This window comes from Sinocyclocheilus rhinocerous, unplaced genomic scaffold, assembly GCF_001515625.1.
Source record: "Sinocyclocheilus rhinocerous isolate Xijiao unplaced genomic scaffold, SAMN03320098_v1.1 scaffold232, whole genome shotgun sequence".
Lineage (NCBI taxonomy): Eukaryota > Metazoa > Chordata > Actinopteri > Cypriniformes > Cyprinidae > Sinocyclocheilus > Sinocyclocheilus rhinocerous.
The window spans coordinates 265,044-283,401 of NW_015641295.1; the positions used below are offsets into that span (position 1 = coordinate 265,044).

Consider the following 18,358-nt stretch of genomic DNA (forward strand, 5'->3'; position numbering starts at 1 on the left):
TTTGTTTTGTTTCGTTGTGCAACTTAGAGAGTCAGTGTAGCATTCCGTCTCCTTAAGAAAATAAAGCACGGCAGATTCTTGATATAAAATGTATGAAGGTGAGAATTAGCCAATATGCACAATCTGACACTTCTTTAGGTAGCCTGTGGTGATCATATTTTGACTTTCTTCCAAACAGTCTGATCTGTAAAACCATTCCCGCTGATGTAAAAGGCGTCCGTCCTGCGGTGTGACGTCATCGCTTCCGCCGCACAATAATCCAACATGGAGTGATCAGAGATGGGGCTCGTCGGGGCCACCCTCAGCAACATCAACGCATATTTCATCTAAGGGATTTTCGGAGATACACTGAAGCACTCAAACTGTGGGAAATTACTCGGGGGACCTGATTTAGTCTTCTTTTATTCCAAGATCCTCCAAGGTTTTCATCAGCAACTGGTTAGATCCAGTGAAAAAAAGAAAAAGAAAGAAAGAAACGAAAACCCATCGGAGACGAGGAGAGGAGAGAGAGAGAGCAACAAGAAGACACACTATAGCCGAACGAAACGTGAGGGATTATTGGGAAAAGAGTGGCATAAAAATGACGAACGAACAGAGTGCACCCGTTGTGGGATTTTTTTGTAGGTGAAACGAGAAAAATGATTGAAGAAACACACCCAAACGAGTAAGTACCTGGAAATAAATGTCTTTTTTTTTGGTAGGGGTTGTCTTTGTTCTGGACGTTTGTCCACATGTCACATCTTTTACGGTGTAAGGCAGTCAGATGGCATCTGAAGACGGTGCTGGGAAAGTTTGCTAAACTATTTTGCGTTGAAATGTTGCGTGGTATTGTCAGCGGAGGGGGACTGGGCCCTCTCCCACTGATACAGTCTGAAGGAGGAGGGAGGGAGATGGAGTGGGGTGGATCGGACATATTTTGTAAAGGGATTTAATGTTTTAATAAAGGCCCTTCCTCGAACATTCCTCTGTGTTTACGCGTCACATGTTGTTTTGCGCAGCAGAGCCATTTTGTTTGTTTGTTTTATGAACAAGTGAGCTTGCTTAAACATTGGCTATAGTCATAAAAACCGAGATGGTTTTATGTTCTGGAAAGTCTGTTGCAGTGCTCGGGTATATCCGCCATTTGTTTCTTCTTGTCAGGCGCTTTGAATCGTTCTCATTTGCATATAGTGCTTCATTCATAAAAACACCGATTGACTACGTTGGCTCGCTGACGATGCGTTACATGTATGAGAAGTGATTGCTAAATTGGGCCTGAACGCGTTCCGTACGTCGAATAATCGGTTTTTGAGGCTGTTTTAACTCTCCTCCGTGTCTCATGTTTTTGTTTTTGCGCCGACTCCAAGGTGGGCTAGCTCACCAGGCCACGTATTATCTGTCATGTCCTCAGCTTTATTTCCTAATATACTGGCCTTCCGTGACAGAGTTGCTGTCACACGTTAACAATAGTTGCCTGGCGGATGAATTGGAGTCAGTCTGCCAGCGCTTGTCAGACGGAAGGGCGAAGGGCAGAGGAGTTTGTTGTTTGCGCTCATTCATAAAAGCTGTAACCTTCAGCCCCGCTCCATTCATGACCGCAGCGATCGCTTCAGCGATAAAACACGACTTTACACGTGCTTGTCAATAGCGTGCTTATTAAACAAACACACAGGTGCAACTAAAAGTTGGTGACCAAGCGTATTTACTAGTTAATTACCGCCCATTAAACTATTATACGCTACGCTGTACTTTTATGAAAGGTTGCCATGGTAACTATAATATTTTATAGTATTTCCTCCGAAATAACAATTATTTCAGTGCTTGTTGCTACAATAAAATAGCGAGAAATAAACATTTATAACGAGTTTATTCACGTTTATCAATATTGAGAAATGTAAGATTTCTTACATGGGTAGTTAAGGTCAGGTTAGTTATTCCCTTTCCAAAGTGGTAATCATTTTCAACAAAAAGCCTAGTTAGAGTTGTGGCTGTTACAGTAGGGCTCACTTTATATTAAGCGTCCCTAAATACTACGTACTAACATTTAAACTAATCATTTGATACAATCAATACACGTATTTTGTGCATGCTATTATTACATATCTATAAATAAAATACCTGCATGTAATTACATCTATATTTACACTGTTGACCCTTAACCCACCCTTAAACCTGTCCCTAACATAACCATATCCCACTTAGATATCAGCAAAAGTGTTTTTTAATACAATGTGAACACAGTAAGTGCATTGTACCAAACAACAACAGCAATGATAATAATTATTATCATTATTATAATAGAGTATTTATTTATTATTTTACTTAAGTACATAGTAGTTAAAGACATTTAATACAAAATGGGACCCTACAATAAAATTGTTATGGCCACTGTCATCGAAACATAATATAAAACGAGTGAAATATTCCTAAATCTTCTCACACTTTCGGAATTCAGTTTGATTTTGCAATAAGTAAAAGTAACTGCAGTAACTAGTTTCCATGATACGTGTTTATATACAATCTGCCATGTTATTTAGGGGCTAGCGTGATTAGGGCCTTGTTCCCCAATAGGATGAATGTGATGCAGCACTCAAACACAGGCAGTCCAGTCATATCAATGGTAATGTTCCCAAACTAACATTTGACTCTGCCAGTAAATAGTGTAGAAGACAACAGTGCAAAATGACTTTCAGAAAGGACATCCCAACCATTCCCAATCCCCTGCCCTGTGCAGGAAAAAAAATAGATTTCAGATCCTCGTTTTCACTCTGACTCATAGGAACAGTATTACTTTGTGTATTACTTTCTGTCTGTGGATGATTATCCCTACAGTTACTCTTCGATTCATATTCTTTGTTTTCTTGGTCTATTACATTATGTTTATGCACTTTCTATTACACAGTCTAATTAGAAAATAATTTTAGAAAATAAAAGTCATGACAGTTAGCTTATATTTTTGACATGCTCGCTTGATCTACAGCAATAATTAACCGTAATGCCTTAAAATTATGAGTCCTCAATGTTACAAGGGCAAGCTCAGCAGTTTCACAGCCTTATGTCTCTCTTTCTATTAATTCGATTTAATATTGGTAATGTTAGCCCCTTTAAGAGGACGTTGGACTGTATTGCTTTCCCTGGCTTTTGTCTGGAAAAAAGAGCTTTACTTAAATCTGCTTATATTCTGATCGTGTTTTGAAGTGTTATAAACCGAGGATTGACTGTTAAGCTACTAGCTATAACTGGAAGTGTATTTATACTGAGTTATTGTCAAATGGGATATTTGTGTTTGGAGTGAGTTTTGCTTCATGTTCTGTGAGTAAATAAGTAGGCTTTGTTTGAATGCCACAAAAGCCCTAAAATATTCATTTCGATGGTAATTATGGGTGAAATTTGATTTTTAAGGAGCATGATACACAGATATGTTTATTTGTTGATCTCAGTCACACTCACACTCTTTTCTCACATCCTGCACTACACTAGCATTTCACTACACTAGGAAGTTTTGGTCCTTCCTCCTTAGTAGTAGTACAAAGAGTTGTTTCCAGATTATGTAACTAATGCAGGAATATTGAAGCTGGCAAGGATGTGCTTCACATGACAGCATAAGTTAAGTAAGTTTTTTTTTTCTCCTTAAAGGGGTCATATGATGCGATTTCAAGTTTTCCTTTCTCTTTGGAGTGTTACAAGCTCTTGGTGCATAAAGAAGATCTGTAAAGTTGCAAAGACTAAAGTCTCAAATCCAAAGAGATATTCTTTATAAAAGTTAAGAGTCAGCCACGCCTACCTAAAACGGCTCGTTCTAACACGCCCCCACACTGTAAACCCGAACAGTACTACTAACTTATAAAGATTAAGAACACTGCAATTAAAGTCTGTTAAATCGTTGATGCAACTTATATTTTGAAAGATGAAGCTCGTGATTATGGTAAGGGGTGTTACATTTCCGACGCGTGCTTGTGGTGTTTGGCCAATCACAATGCACTGGGTCAGTTGGCCAATCAGAGCAGACTGCGCTTGTCGGAAGGAGGGACTTTGTAGAAAACAAAGCGTTTGAGAGAGGCGGGGCATAGAGGACCTACAATAATGTACAGTATTTGAAAAATAATGTGTTTTTTGAACATTAAAGCATGTCAACATATTCTGTTACACCAAATACACAAAATAATGATCTTTAAAATAGCATCATATGACCCCTTTAAGACTCTAAATATGTGACCCTGGACCACAAAACCAGTCATAAGGGTCAATTTCTCGAAATTAAGATTTATACATCAACTGAAATCTGAATAAATAAGCTTTCCTTTGATGTATGGTTTGTTAGGACAGAACAATATTTGGTCGAGATACAACTATTTGAATATCGGGAATCTGAGGGTGCAAAAAAAAAAATCAAAATATTGAGAAAATCGCCTTTAAAGTTGTCCAAATGAAGTTCTTAGCAATGCATATCACTAATCAAAAATTAAGTTTTGATATATTTACGGTAGGAAATTTACAAAATATCTTCATGGAACATGATCTTTACTTAATATCCTAATGATTTTTGGCATAAAAGAAAAAACTATAATTTTGACCCATACTATGTATTGTTGGCTATTGCTAAAAATATACCCCAGTGACTTAAGACTGGTTTTGTAGTCCAGGGTCACATATGTGATTAAGCAACGGTACATTATAACACATAGAGGCGGTAATCATGGTTCTCCATATATTGAAATGAGTGTAATATTGCAAATGTACATTTAAAAAAAGCACTGAAGAAAGCCGAAACGTTTCACCTTTTCACTTTTTTCACATGCAAAAAGAAAATCAAAGATCAATATTTGATTGGGCTTTATATATTTTTTTCAGTGTGTGGACGACCCCGGTTACTTGGTTAAGTTGAGAATTTATATTTAGCAGAGAATATATTATTGTTACTTGGTGTGTGTGTTTTTGTGCTCCGATGACGTATGCGAGATGATCAACAAACTGTTGTGACACTTTCATAAAAAAAATAAAAAAAATTGCGAAGGCACTCGCAGCTGCTGTCAATGACTTAGCGGCAAAGGAATTTGAAGCATGTATGTTGATTATATAATTTTCTGTTTTTAAATATATTTAAATATCGTTTAAATTGATTTTACACACTTAAAACTTGATTTAACAAGTTACCGCATACGCATTTTTCTACAGTATTGTGCAGAACTAGTAAAGTGTATCAGCTCATCAAAAATTCCACAGAAATGTAGTGAAGTAAGTTTTGCAGCTGCCGTTTAGTCTGACAGATTTCCATTTCAGAGTTCAAGAAGTGCTTTTCTTATTCCCCGTTATCAGACGTCCAGCGCTTCTTATGAATGTGTTTCACATCCTGTGGAAAAGACACAAGGGCCAAATGCTCCTTCCCAGTCTTCCAGGCTGTTCATTTTTTATTTGATTGTTTCCTTCAATGTTTTCTTGGTCAAGCCAAGTATGTGATGGTTTATTTGTGAAGGCCACTCTGCCGTTGTAAAGCGGCCTGTCCAAACATAGCTCCCAGTCCTCAGGAGAATGAAAGCGTTGTCAACTTCTCACCCCTCTGTGGTCCTGCTGAGAAGGGAACACAGATAGCTCTTCTGTCACGGCCCAGACAGGAAGCCATTATTTGCGCTTTATTGAACCTGTTGTTCTTTTTCATTCAATCAGCCCTCCCCTCCGCCCGAAAAGCATTGCAGAGCCAAATGAGGTCTTGTGAATTTCACTGCTCTCATATGGAAATGCGCATGTGTCCACTGGAAGCCCAGTCAACTGCACAAGTCCTTTTATTCAGTGCGTTTCCACGGCCCAGTGACCAGCCATTCAGAAATAAGCCGACGGATGACGAGGAGACTTTTGCCAAGACGGCGGATAGCAGCGGCCAAATGTCAGAGTCCAGTCTAAGTCCAACCGCCAGTCCGAGAGTCTGTTATCTCTAAATCAGGATTCTAGTCGAGTTGAATATCAAATGCAGCGGGACGCCTGCATGAACAATAGCTTTGGTATTACTTGCCACCATTATTTAGTGCTCTTTGTGTCCTTTCTGGCCTTCAGGCTTGGGTTTCCCCCGTCTCAGGTTGAGGATGTAGTTGATATGACACTAAGATCTGTGGCTGAATAGCACTGTATTCTGCTTGTAACCGGTGTGTTTTTGTGTCAGTATCTATTAATTTATTCAAAAACACATTGCAAATGTTGTTCAGAAATTTCACACTGAAAACCGCCACATAACCTCTATAGCAATCTTTTAATTTGCTGATATAAATATCATGTTTTTATTAAAGGCAGAGTAAGTGATTTCTGGTAGCCAATGTTGATATTTGAAATCACCAAAACAAACACGCCTCTACCCCAAAAGGGTCTTGCCCCTATTTTGATAGCTCCGCCCCACACATACGTACGCAAGCCAGGCAACGATTAGTTCTGTGAAAGAAAGCAAAACCAATGTTACACCGTGTCTACGGACGTGAGCGGCGCGGTGCAACAAATCCCCGACAGAAAACTGCTGCCGGGTTCTATTTATGACGTGCTGACACCGATTTCAAATGGTTTTCAACGGTCGTTTGATCGCGTCTAGTGTAGGCAGACTTTAGCTGTTGTAGACACGGTGTTACTCACCTATTGAGAAGAAACAAAGCAACCTCGGCGTCCGATCGCAGGCCTCCGCTCCTTGAGTTCTCTCCAGCGCTGGAAAGCTGATCCGATATTTACACGGGTCCTACTTCTTGCCTTATCGTTCCGCAGACGTTTTCCTCTTTTGTTTTTTTTCCGCCATCTCTATTTTTCTGTCGCTCGGCTTGGCTAATGTCCGTCCCATGCACTGAACGCGCTCTCCTCCACATCACGAGTAGACACGCCCCTTATTGCTGATTGGCTACAAGTTTGTTTTGCGATTCGGCCCGAATCAGTTTTCTAAAGTGTTTTTGAAAAATCACATACCCTGCCTTTAAGGTTGTCAGATGGTGTAACCGTTAGATTCAGAAATTAATGATAATTAATGCCACATTCTTGATGGTTATACCACTTGATTACCACTGCTAATAAAATGGTCTACATTTTCAGCAACCATTACTTCAGTCTTTAGTGTCACATGATCCTTCAGAAATTGTTCATCAGTTCGAGCGAATGCTGACAACATGATTAATATTCATGAACCCAGCAGATAGTAGTAGTAGTAGTAGCAGTATCTTTTAATAATAATTACTATTACCTATGACCAACAATATCTGAAACACCACCACCAGTCCTAAGTTCAGTTAAAGTGACAAATATGCATTCATTCATGGTTACCAAGTTTTAGTTCTAATCACTAATTCTATCATTAAATAGTGCTTAATTATCATAATATCATAATATAATGCTTGATTGGCTGTAAAGTAAACAAAGTTTTTTTTTAACTTTTGAAATTGTAAAAATGCGGAAAGTTTTCTGTGAGGGGTAGGGTTAGGGGTAGGGATGGGTTTAGGTTAAAAAGTGTATAACTATCTGTATATAAAAACAATCGAAGTCCATGTAATGTCCCCATTTAGATAGCTAAGTAAACGCGCGCGGTGTGTGTGTGTGTGTGTGTGTGTGCGTGTAAAATAGTATATCAGTCTGGCGAGTAAACAAAAAAATGTACTAGCCAATGGCGATTATATTGCCAAGGTGTGCGTAGAGGGTTGAAAGGACAGAGTTTATTGGAAATTGAAATCTTTTGTAAAATTATAAAAGTCTTTACTGTCACTTTTAATCAATTGAATGCATCCTTGCTGACTAAAAGGATTATTTTCATTCAGTAAAATAAATAAAAATACTGACCCCAAACATTTGAACAGTATTCTGTCACAGCTGCTTTTTAGCATCTCGTGCCAGGAGCCTTTTGTTTTTTAGACACTATGTCAAGTTGGTAATAGTTATGTGCTTTTGACACATGCATCAAAAACAGTTTAGGACAATGGAGCAGTCATGAATCTGAGGGTGAGATGAGCATCTTGAGCTTATTAGATATTTACATTAGCAATAATAATGATTAAAGCATGTAATTTCAGTGACACAAGCACAGAATTCCACAAAACTCCCTCATTTATTAATAGCCTTTTCAAGATTAAGATTCCTTCATTGTAATGCCTGAGGTAGACATGCCTTAAAAAAGAGAGTCTTGTTTTCTCTTCCCTCTCTTTTGTAGTTGGCTGTAAGTAGGGCCAGGCAGGGTTACACAGACCTTATCTAAGGAAGTAACAGTCTGCCCTTATCAGGTTTGGTGCAGCTGCTTTACCCACCAGCCAAAAGGGGCGGAAACCACTCTGCCCCACATTTAAATGAAATGCTTTTCATTTCTTGCTTGTTTTTTTCTTGTTTTTTCTTTTTATGTGTGTGCCTTGGGGTGCCTGTGTCTTACTAATACAAATGGTTTATAAACTGCCCAGAGTATTCAGAATATGCATGGAGAAAGCATACAGTGTTTGAACAAAATGACACTGAGCTCTTTGTGTGAGGAACAGACTTAAATTTAAGTCATTAAAATCACTTGCACTCAGTTTTCAAATCTCATTCACGTTATTCATACCAATTCTGTTGGGAGTCAATAATGTCAAAACAGGCACATCTTCATATTTTCTCTTTAGTGTCATATGCTGACAGAGATGTGCAAACTTCTATGTCTAAATAATAGCAGAAACAGATATTATTGAGCAAGTTAATAAGGTAAATTTGGATTCATGCCGTTTTAAACCATTTATTTAACTTTGGTGTCTTATAAATGCAATAAGCCACTTAAGGTAGGACTTATATACCTCTCACACCTGGTAAAATCACTTTAATGCACCGCCTGGAGTGGCTTATTGCTTGAATAACCAAACATAATTTCAGGTAAACACTTTTGGTTCTTTTTATTTTATCATATTTTCCTATAAGTTTGAGCTGGAAGATATTCATAAGCAGAGCAGAGCGCAGCTCACTCTAGCTGATGGCTACATGATTGTGTCCCATCCCCCAGAATTCACGTGTTTGCCCTAGAGAGAGAGAAAAAGAGAGGGTGAGAGCTCTACTGACTGCACTGAGTGTTGCAACACTCATGTGATAAATGTCATGTGTTCACATGTCTACTGAATGTCCGCTGCACCACTGGACTGAATAGCGAGGGCGGCCTGTATTCCTGTCCACATTCTGCTCTTGTACAACTATAATAATGCAATTTGGTGCCTGCAAGTTTTTTTTTTTTTCCTCTTTACATTGAAAAAGTTGCAAAGAAAAAAATGCAGGCACCAAATTGCATCATAGAACTATAATGCAATAGACAGTTCTTTTCTGTTGTCCTGGATGCATCAGGATGCAATGACAAAGTCTGTTACACTTTATATTATCAGGTTATTCAAGACGGTTTTACAGTATTCTCATATAGCCGAGCTTTTTACTATGGCAGAAAGTCTAGTCCGCATTGCATTAGGGTTGGGTACCGAAACCCGGTACCAACATGGCACTGGTACCCATGTAACCGGTATGTACTAGAACCGAATCAGAACGCAGATTTCGGTGCCTCATTTCTGTGCCACGCCTGAGCTATCAATTGAAATATTTGTCCTCTGGTTCTCTGAAACGGACGTAAGAAGCATCATCACCGGCACCGCACGTGAAAAATAATTTCCAGACTGAGAAAATGCACGTGAACTCAAGTCGGAAAGCTCTAATAATACAAATCCAACACATCTTTGTAGTAACGAGAGTGTCCATGTTGTTTTCGCATTCCGACTTAAAGGTGCTGTTCCTGTTGGTGTCGTCAATCTGGCAACCTGCGTGTGCGTCAAGTCTGAGGAGGAGGGGCCGGGTGAAAAAAACCCTCTCCAATATTTTTAATTTGTACTGCAATACCTAGTTCAACCACTCGGTGTCAATCCTACTTACAGCACCTTTAAACACAACTCGGGAAATGAGAGCATCCGAGGAGTGCGTGAATGCGGTAATTACACTTGCTCTGATGGCAGCAGGTAGCCTTCCGTTAACTAAGCTAAACATGCTTAAATTAACATGCCTAAAGCTAAACTTCCCTTGTATTCACATTTCTAAACCTGTTGTCCAACAAAAGAGAACATTATAACCTTTTTACTCCACAACACCAGTCAAATGCTTCCTTTTGTGATCTGATGTGGCTTCTTGTCACAGAATGAGGCAGAAAATATGTTCCATAGGCTACTTTAAAAAGAATACATCGATTAGCAATGGATTATAAATATACTTAATTATTATGAAAATACCAGATGGCTTGAATAACACAGATAAACTATATTGTCGCAGTCGAGTGTTTATTGTCTTTGTTTTATCATTCAAAACGTTTATATGTTCTGTTTACTCAGTTAACTTACAGCTATAATAGCCATGCCTTTGTCCATATAAGGGATTTCCTGAATTTCGCTACTTCTGTGACTGGATATGTGGATTTTCTGTGTGAGGGCGCCCCCTGGCGTCCAGTATGAATGAAACAGACATCATGTGTTTATAGTGCTAATGGTCAATCCATCATTTTTTGGGGGAAATTTTATTTAATTTTTTTAATCCAATGGAATAAAAGTGCTGTAAATGCAAGAAATGCAGCAACAAGATAAGATGTGAAATCATATATCTGAACATTACTAGGCCTATTTTAAATAAAATAAATAATGTTTTTTTCCACGCCAGTATATGATGCTGACTGCATATAGCAGAAATATGAAATATTATATGAAATTTTAACTGGTCCAGCATCTAAAGTATGTTAAATGTTGATAAAATAACACCAGAGGACAATATACAGTACCTGGCAAAACTGGTTGGAGTGCAGCGTTCTTTCAGTGGAAGTCATTTCATTTCCATATGCATCTGTTATCATCTTTTCATTAAATTACTTGTTTTCATATCAGTTGAAAATATTGTTTTTGATTTTGATTTTATTTTTTTGCTTTATTATAAGAGCAGAAAATCACTTTTCAGTGCATTTATCTTTTTCCAGAAATAGCAAATATATATCATATTAATTTTATTCAGGTGAGCAGGGCCTCCATCTCCAGCTGTTCAAAAGTTTGGAGTCAGCAAGATTTTGATTTATGTATGTTTTTTTCTGCAAGGGCACATTAATTGGATTAAAAGTTCTAAAGTGTTGTGTTTCAAATTATGATCTTTTGAACTTTTTGAACTTTCTAAATGTATCACATTGTATTCGTATTTGGAAAATGTATCAGTTTACAAAGGAATATTAAGTATCACAACTGTTTTCAACATTGATAACAAAAATAAATGTTTCTTGAGCAGGAAATCAGCATTTTAGAATGATTTCTGAAGGATCATGTGACATTGAAGACTGGAGTAATGATACTGAAAATTCAGCTTTGCATCACAGGAATAAATTAGATTTAAAAATATATTCAAATAGGTAACAGCTTTTTAAAATTGTATAAATATTTCACAAAATAACTTTAATTAAAAAAAAAAAATGCAGCCTTAGAAAGACTTCTTTCAAAAACATTCAAAATCTACCAACCCTAAACAGTAATGTAGCAACTAAAATAACATTATGCCTAAAGCAATCATTCAGCCAAAAATAAAATTCTGTCATCATTTACTCACACTCATGTCATTCCAAACCTGTATGAGTTTCTTTCTTCTGCGGAATGCAAAGATATTTTGAAGAATGTTTTGGTGAGTAAATGATGACAGTTTTGTCATTTTATGTGAACTATCCCATCCATCTAAATGCTGCATGATCCCCTGGAAGTACATGACTTTTCAATGTATATATTACTTATAATGAAATGTTCAATCATAAAACATGGCTGCTTTTGAACGGCCTCCAATGGAGAAACCAGTGGGTCAAGGTTCAGCTTGTTAACCCCTGTTATGTAAATGCCACAACTGCACCATCTGACTTCCAAAAGCATCTTTCTCCATTGACGGCTCTCTTTGGTTCATCTCCTACATTAGATTGAACAATGCTACACCCTCAAACAGCGTTCAGGACCAGCTCTCCTGTTCGCACCGATGATTGATGGTTAAGATGTAGGTGTTTACACAGCGTATAGTCAGTTCTCGGCGTGCGTGTAGGTGTGTTGTTTGATGTAGAGGGGCACAGTAACTGCACTGGTTCATGTTCGGTTGAGCCCACACCCTGTGCATGTGTGGGTGTTGTTGGTCGTAGCTTTAGCTGGAGGTGTAGGCGAGTTGGAGTTTATGCCGCTTGGAGATTATATTCTCTGCACGTTAGACCATAAGAGAAAGAGGGAGAGCGGGAAAGCTGTGCTGTAGGCCGCCGGCTCGGCAGAAATGGCTGCTTGCGGATGACTCATACTCAAGCACTCCGAGTGTTTGTCAAGGAGACTGAATCATACAGTGTGTGAAGAGGAGGCTGGAGCTTTCTCCCTGCTTTCTGGACGCAGACATGCTCGGTCTCCGTCTTTCTGAGCGCGACTGGGAGACGCTCGCCCCGCCGATGCCGTGAGCGCTGCCGCTAGATACGCAGGGATGACGGAGAGCAGCCGGTAAGCCCGGTCGAGGCAGGTTTTTCTGGATTGTTCTGTTGTCAAGTGGCCTTTTGCTCTGCGTTTGTCTGTCAGTGCTGCTGTTTCTTTCCTTGCAGGTTCGTAAAAAACACAAAGTGCTGTTTTGAATGGCAAAGGTGGCTGTAGTGAGGTCCATGTGGCGACGGTTCGGTTTCAGTTGTAGTCTGATTCCAAAATGATGCTAAATTTTTCAGCAACAGTGCAAATCTGTGTAAAGATTTAGTATGAAATATGTCTGCGCTGACTGGCTGATAGGAATAGAATAAGCAGCTTGGCCGCTCTCACTCTATGTAAATGAAATGCTGCATCTCAGACACCTTAAATTTGGTCATTGTTTATGATGTGCATATAAGCATGATCAACTTGTGAGTCATGTGGACTGAGTTGTTGTTGGTTTTCTTTATAATGATGTTGTAGCATGTTTGCAACGTTGTACATTGCATGGCGCTTAGTTGTACCAGTAATATTTTATCCTAAGCTTTCCGATGCCCAGAAGTATTCATTTCAAATTTCAGGTTGATTTTTTTTGTGAATCGATTCAGAATCTTTTGAAAGAGAATCGTGATATGTGCCTGTGATTCAGTTTTTGTCTCACACACCTAGCGTCAGTCATAAGTGACTACGTTTACATGGACATCAGTAATCTAATTATTTACCTTATTCTAAATAAGCCAATATTATGATTAAGGTGTTTACATGAGCTGCTTTTAGAATATTCCTTTCATGTTCCCGTTTTACATGTTATAGTACATAGTTCGATTAATGGCACACGTCATTACGTCACCACGCGACGTCCCCTCCGGAATTTCACGTATAAACATATAATTCGTCTTCGTGATGATGCTATGTACAGTTTTGGGTGTTTCATTTTTAATTTTATGAAAGCTTCAAGTGCAGTTAATTATTTGTACGTGCATTCAGACGATGGCGGTTTATTTTATTTTTTTACAGAAATTATGTTTTGATTATGTTCTGATTATTGTTGAGCTGCAGGTTTAGGCTGCACTTAATTTAATTAAGAAGAATTCAATTATTTATTTAAATTATTTAGCCTGGCATGTTTACTGTTCCAAAATGTTCTATATGTTTCTTAAAAATAAAATATATTGTGTTCAGTGGAAAAAAAAGTTGTTGTTTTTTAACCAGACATTTAAAAATAACATATTTTAGAGCTTACCGTGAAACCGTGATATTTTTATCTAAGGTTATCATACTGTCAGAATCTCATACCGGCCCATGCCTAGTAAGGAGTACAGTGCTGGTAAAATCATGGTAACACATATCCTTAAAGGGATTGTTCACACAAAAATGATAAAAAATAAAATTTGTTTTTAATTTACTCACCCTCAGGCCATCCGATATGTAGCAGACTTTTTTCTTGAGTAGAACAGTAAGATGTTTATCTGAAAACGTGGTCCTTTGTGATTCATAAAATGCAAGACAGCGGCTACTGGCACTTGAGAGTCAAAAAATATCATATCAAGGAACACAAAATTAATACCCATGGGGCTCCTGGCGATATATTGACGTGTTATGAAGCGAAATGATCAGTCTGTGCAAGAAAATGAACATTATTTAATATTATTGCCTGTAATCCAGAGCCTCAGACAAACAGGGAAGTCAGATGATTTTCTGCAAACTGATTCTTTCGGACAGTTTCTTTCAAATAACTAATTCTCCAGTACGTTGATCATGCAATAATATAACGAATATGCAATTATATGATTATAGCATCCAATAATGATGTGAAATGCATTTCATGAATCACCAAGGACCATGATTTTAGCTAAAAATCTTCTTTACTGTTATACTGAAGAAAAAGTCTCTACGTCTCGGATGGCCTGAGAGTGAGTAAATTAACAGCAATTTTTGGGTGACTATCCCTTTAAGTGACTCATTGCTTTTAAGGAAACAATATGATAAGAGATACCAACATTCAATAAATAGTTTTATGAATATATTAATAGTGTTTAATATAATAAATAAAAATAATTTAATATAGTATTTAATTAAATCAATAATAATAATAATGGAAATAAGCTATTCTTCCACCAAGTGATTCACCATACACTGTTTAGAGTTAGCAAAAAATGTATCATCTTGGCACATTAATATAGATGTGCACTCATTGACGACGATTGACAAAAAGCTGTGTTTATGGGGTTCAGTCTTTAAATGTGCAGTAGGTGAATGGTTAAAATTCCAGCTTATCATCTTGGCACAATATAGATGTGCACTCATTGACGACGATTGACAAAAAGCTGTGTTTATGGGGTTCAGTCTTTAAATGTGCAGTAGGTAAATGGTTAAAATTCCAGCAGGCCTTTGTGATAGCCAGAATCAAACACACAAATTGTGTAATTGTAGCATAGTGATTTCTTTCATTTATTGTACCTGTTTTAACTACTTCATATAGGTCAATCGTTATAAGAAGGGAAGGAAGCAGTGATCTTAACATTCTCAGTGGTACAAGCTTAATGGAGGGCTAGTACCCTCCATCATGTTCAATTGTGTGTTTTGAATAAATAATAATAATAATAATTAGTCTAATATTTGCTGTTTTGATTGAAATTATTTGGGAGTAATGTTGAATGGTTAAAATTCCAGCAGGCCTTTGTGATAGCCAGAATCAAACACACAAATTTTGTAATTGTAGCATAGTGATTTCTTTCATTTATTATACCTGTTTTAACTACTTCATATAGGTCAATCGTTATAAGAAGGGAAGGAAGCAGTGATCTTAACATTCTCAGTGGTACAAGCTTAATGGAGGGCTAGTACCCTCCATCATGTTCAATTGTGTGTTTTGAATAAATAATAATAATAATAATTAGTCTAATATTTGCTGTTTTGATTGAAATTATTTGGGAGTAATGTTTCCAGCATCTCATGAAGATATGACCCTATATTTGTCCGCACAGGAGAAGATTGCGGATTGAATGAATTTGGAGCCATGCTGTCATAATTCTCTGAATCGTCCATTGTTGATCTCATTGAGACTCTGGGAAGAGGTGGCGACATATCATTTAAAGCCTTGAGAACGTGGACAATTCCACATTGTGCCCTATTGTGATGCCGGTGCCCCCTGATGGTAATCAAATAGACTAAACTATGGTGAGGCATCCGTCTATCCGTCACTCTCTCCTGACTTCACCCCAGTTCCTCCATGGCCTGCCAACCTGCACGAACACTAAAATACCCATTCAGTGATTCTGCTGAAAGTTTTGTCATTCTTACTTCTGTAAACTGGAACTTGTAGGCCTTTATCTTTGAGGAAACCCTGAGTGGGTTTTTCTTTTGCTGGCTCTCAGAGGACACCTAAACAATCCCAGTGGTTCTCTATGACTTTTGGAAATATATGCATACATTATGTTGTTTTGTGTCAAGGTCCTTTATGGTTTGTACTTTTCTCACTTCCATTTTAAGGTGAAGTGTGTAATTTCTGTGGCACCTGCTCAAACTTTGTTTGAAGTGCCTGACTGGACTGACCGTAATACAAGTGAGTTTGGGGAAAGTCCAGCTGTTTACTGAAGCAATGGAGAACATGTCATTGTTTGAAACACAGGGAATCTCCTTGTGAGGTTAAATAAGATCAGTGTAAGAAAAGTTGTTATATTAAATGTTCATTTAAAGTGTTGGTTCACTCCAAAATTAAAATTGCTCACCCTCATGTCGTTCCAAACCTGTAGAAATGTCTTTCTTTAGAGGAACGCTGAATGCTCATTTCCATACAATGAAAGCACGCAGTGACCAGTGGCTGTCAAGCACCATGAAAGTATCATAAAAGTGGTCCATCTGTGCTATGATCCAAGTCATATAATAGTTTCATTTGAGAAACAGACTGAAATTCAAAGAGTTAGTTCACTTGAAATGTAACATTCTGTCATCATTTACTCAGCCTCATGTCGTTCCAAACATTTTTGAAACACAAATGAAGATCTTTTTAATGAACATATAAACTTTTTATTCAAATATAAACATTGATCAATACAAGTTTTGGTTGCATGGGCTTTCAATGGAGAGAGAAATCTCTCAGGTTTCATTAAACATATCTGCATCAAAGATGAATGAATGTCTTAATTGAAACAACATGAGGGAATGTAAATTATGACATAATTTCAATTTTTGAGTGAACTAATTTAGACATTTTTGACTGAAAATCTTTGAAAACAGGGAGGGGAGTTAGATTTGCCCTAAATAGGGTCTAGCAATGCAGATACAGTGCTGTTGGACCAGAATTGAAACATTACCTTTATTTAGCCATGCTACCTTCAGAGTTTTGCCGCACATTTTCACTCCCAAAGAAGAGTCTTTATTGTTATTAGTAAGTCAGACACTTGTTTTCATGGTTGAGTGCACAATGAAAGTAGATGGGGGTTGTTTCTTTTCTTTTTTATTTCCATTTTGATTCCTTCTAAAAGCCCATAACAATTGAATGAACACGTGTGACGCAGTTGAATGGAGATGCAACAAGGAAGATGGTTGTGCTCAGGTTGATGGAGTGTCACCTGTGTCGGTTCTTGGCCGCTTACGGCAGGGTGTGACGCTGGCCTGACGCCCACTGTCGCACAGATGGGAGAGAGCTGGCATGGGATGGCAGCGAGCAGAGGGAGTCGTGGCTTTCGTCGCCTTCGTACATTCTGTTGTGTGTGTGTGTGTTTGTGTGTATGCACACGATTCACATGTGTCTGTTAAATGCCTGTAATTCTATGACCCTATTTTCTCAAACGAGAAAGCCAGATGGTAGATGTCACAGCATGCTAAAGAGACATGCTAAATATTCTCAGTTATTTGCTTGGAAAAGATGACCAGCTAACCATCATATCACTGGTAAAAGCAACTGCGTAACATGAATGGAGTAAAATTTGTGGATGTGTTTGAATCATGTGGGATAGGCCTATATTTTGGGTTTCCTCGACCATGGAAATGTCAGGGAGTTTTTAATAGTGACTGTTTTTTTGTAGTTTTCGTTCTAGTTTCATTTGTTTCTTTGACTATTTGCTCTTTGGAAGTACTTGTGTAGACAAAAACCAATCTGATTACATAATTCATCCAAAATGAAAATACAATTCTGTTATCATTTACTCACCCTCATGTTGTCACAAACCCAACCCAGACTCTGTGGAAAAACGTGCCTGTGTAAAGAGCGTTTTGATTGGTGGATTAAAAGCTCACCGCGATTGGTTGAACGGAACATCCTCCAAAAAAAGATATTTATGAATCTTAACCTGCCAGGAAGGTCTCAAAAATACCACACACAAATTCAAAGCAGTCCACGCATGTATGATGATTTGCGAATGCAGATTCAACGATCCATAAATACATGTAACATCATTCATAAATGTGTGATGGAAATTAATTCAAGAACTTGATTTTAAATTTATTTAGGTAAGATGCTTTTGTGTGAGCATTTGGGGAAATATTTATGCTTTTACTTCTGTGTTTATGAATTGTGTTTTGAATGTACGAATGGGATTTTGTAAATGTAAATTGTGCTGTGCATTTATGAATTTTGTTTTATAAATGTATTATTTTTGAGGCCGATCTGGCTCCATATATAGGCAGGCACTATGAGTGACGCAGACAGCTCACACAAACACGCACACATGCTGAAATGAGTGCTGTGCCTGCCTGTGATGAGGAGATTGTGAATAAAGAATGAATATTAGTCGAATTTAAAATAAACATCTGCATTTGAATGTTAGGTGTGCATCAGGGAGCGTCATCAGTGGCGCGCGAGATGCGGTGATAATGATGTGAGTGAGTGACGTTGTTGCATTTTAATGTTTTGTTAGTCTTGCCCACGAGACGCGCCGCTGCTGAGTTATTCATTCAAAATATTAGAGAAATATAGAAGCTCAATGCGGAGAAGATCTTGA

General features: G+C 37.9%; 1 protein-coding gene across 2 annotated transcripts in view; it reads left to right on the forward strand.

The window, feature by feature from the left end:
- The first annotated feature begins 247 nt into the window (after nt 1–247).
- The window catches only part of LOC107754754 (sprouty-related, EVH1 domain-containing protein 2), a 48,118-nt gene continuing 30,007 nt past the window's right edge, over nt 248–18,358 (forward strand). For both annotated transcript variants that reach the window (XM_016571324.1, XM_016571326.1), the window contains exon 1: nt 248–664. In XM_016571324.1, coding sequence (XP_016426810.1) covers nt 639–664 — 26 coding nt within the window. In that variant the 5' untranslated portion in view covers nt 248–638. The remainder of the gene's footprint in view (nt 665–18,358) is intronic.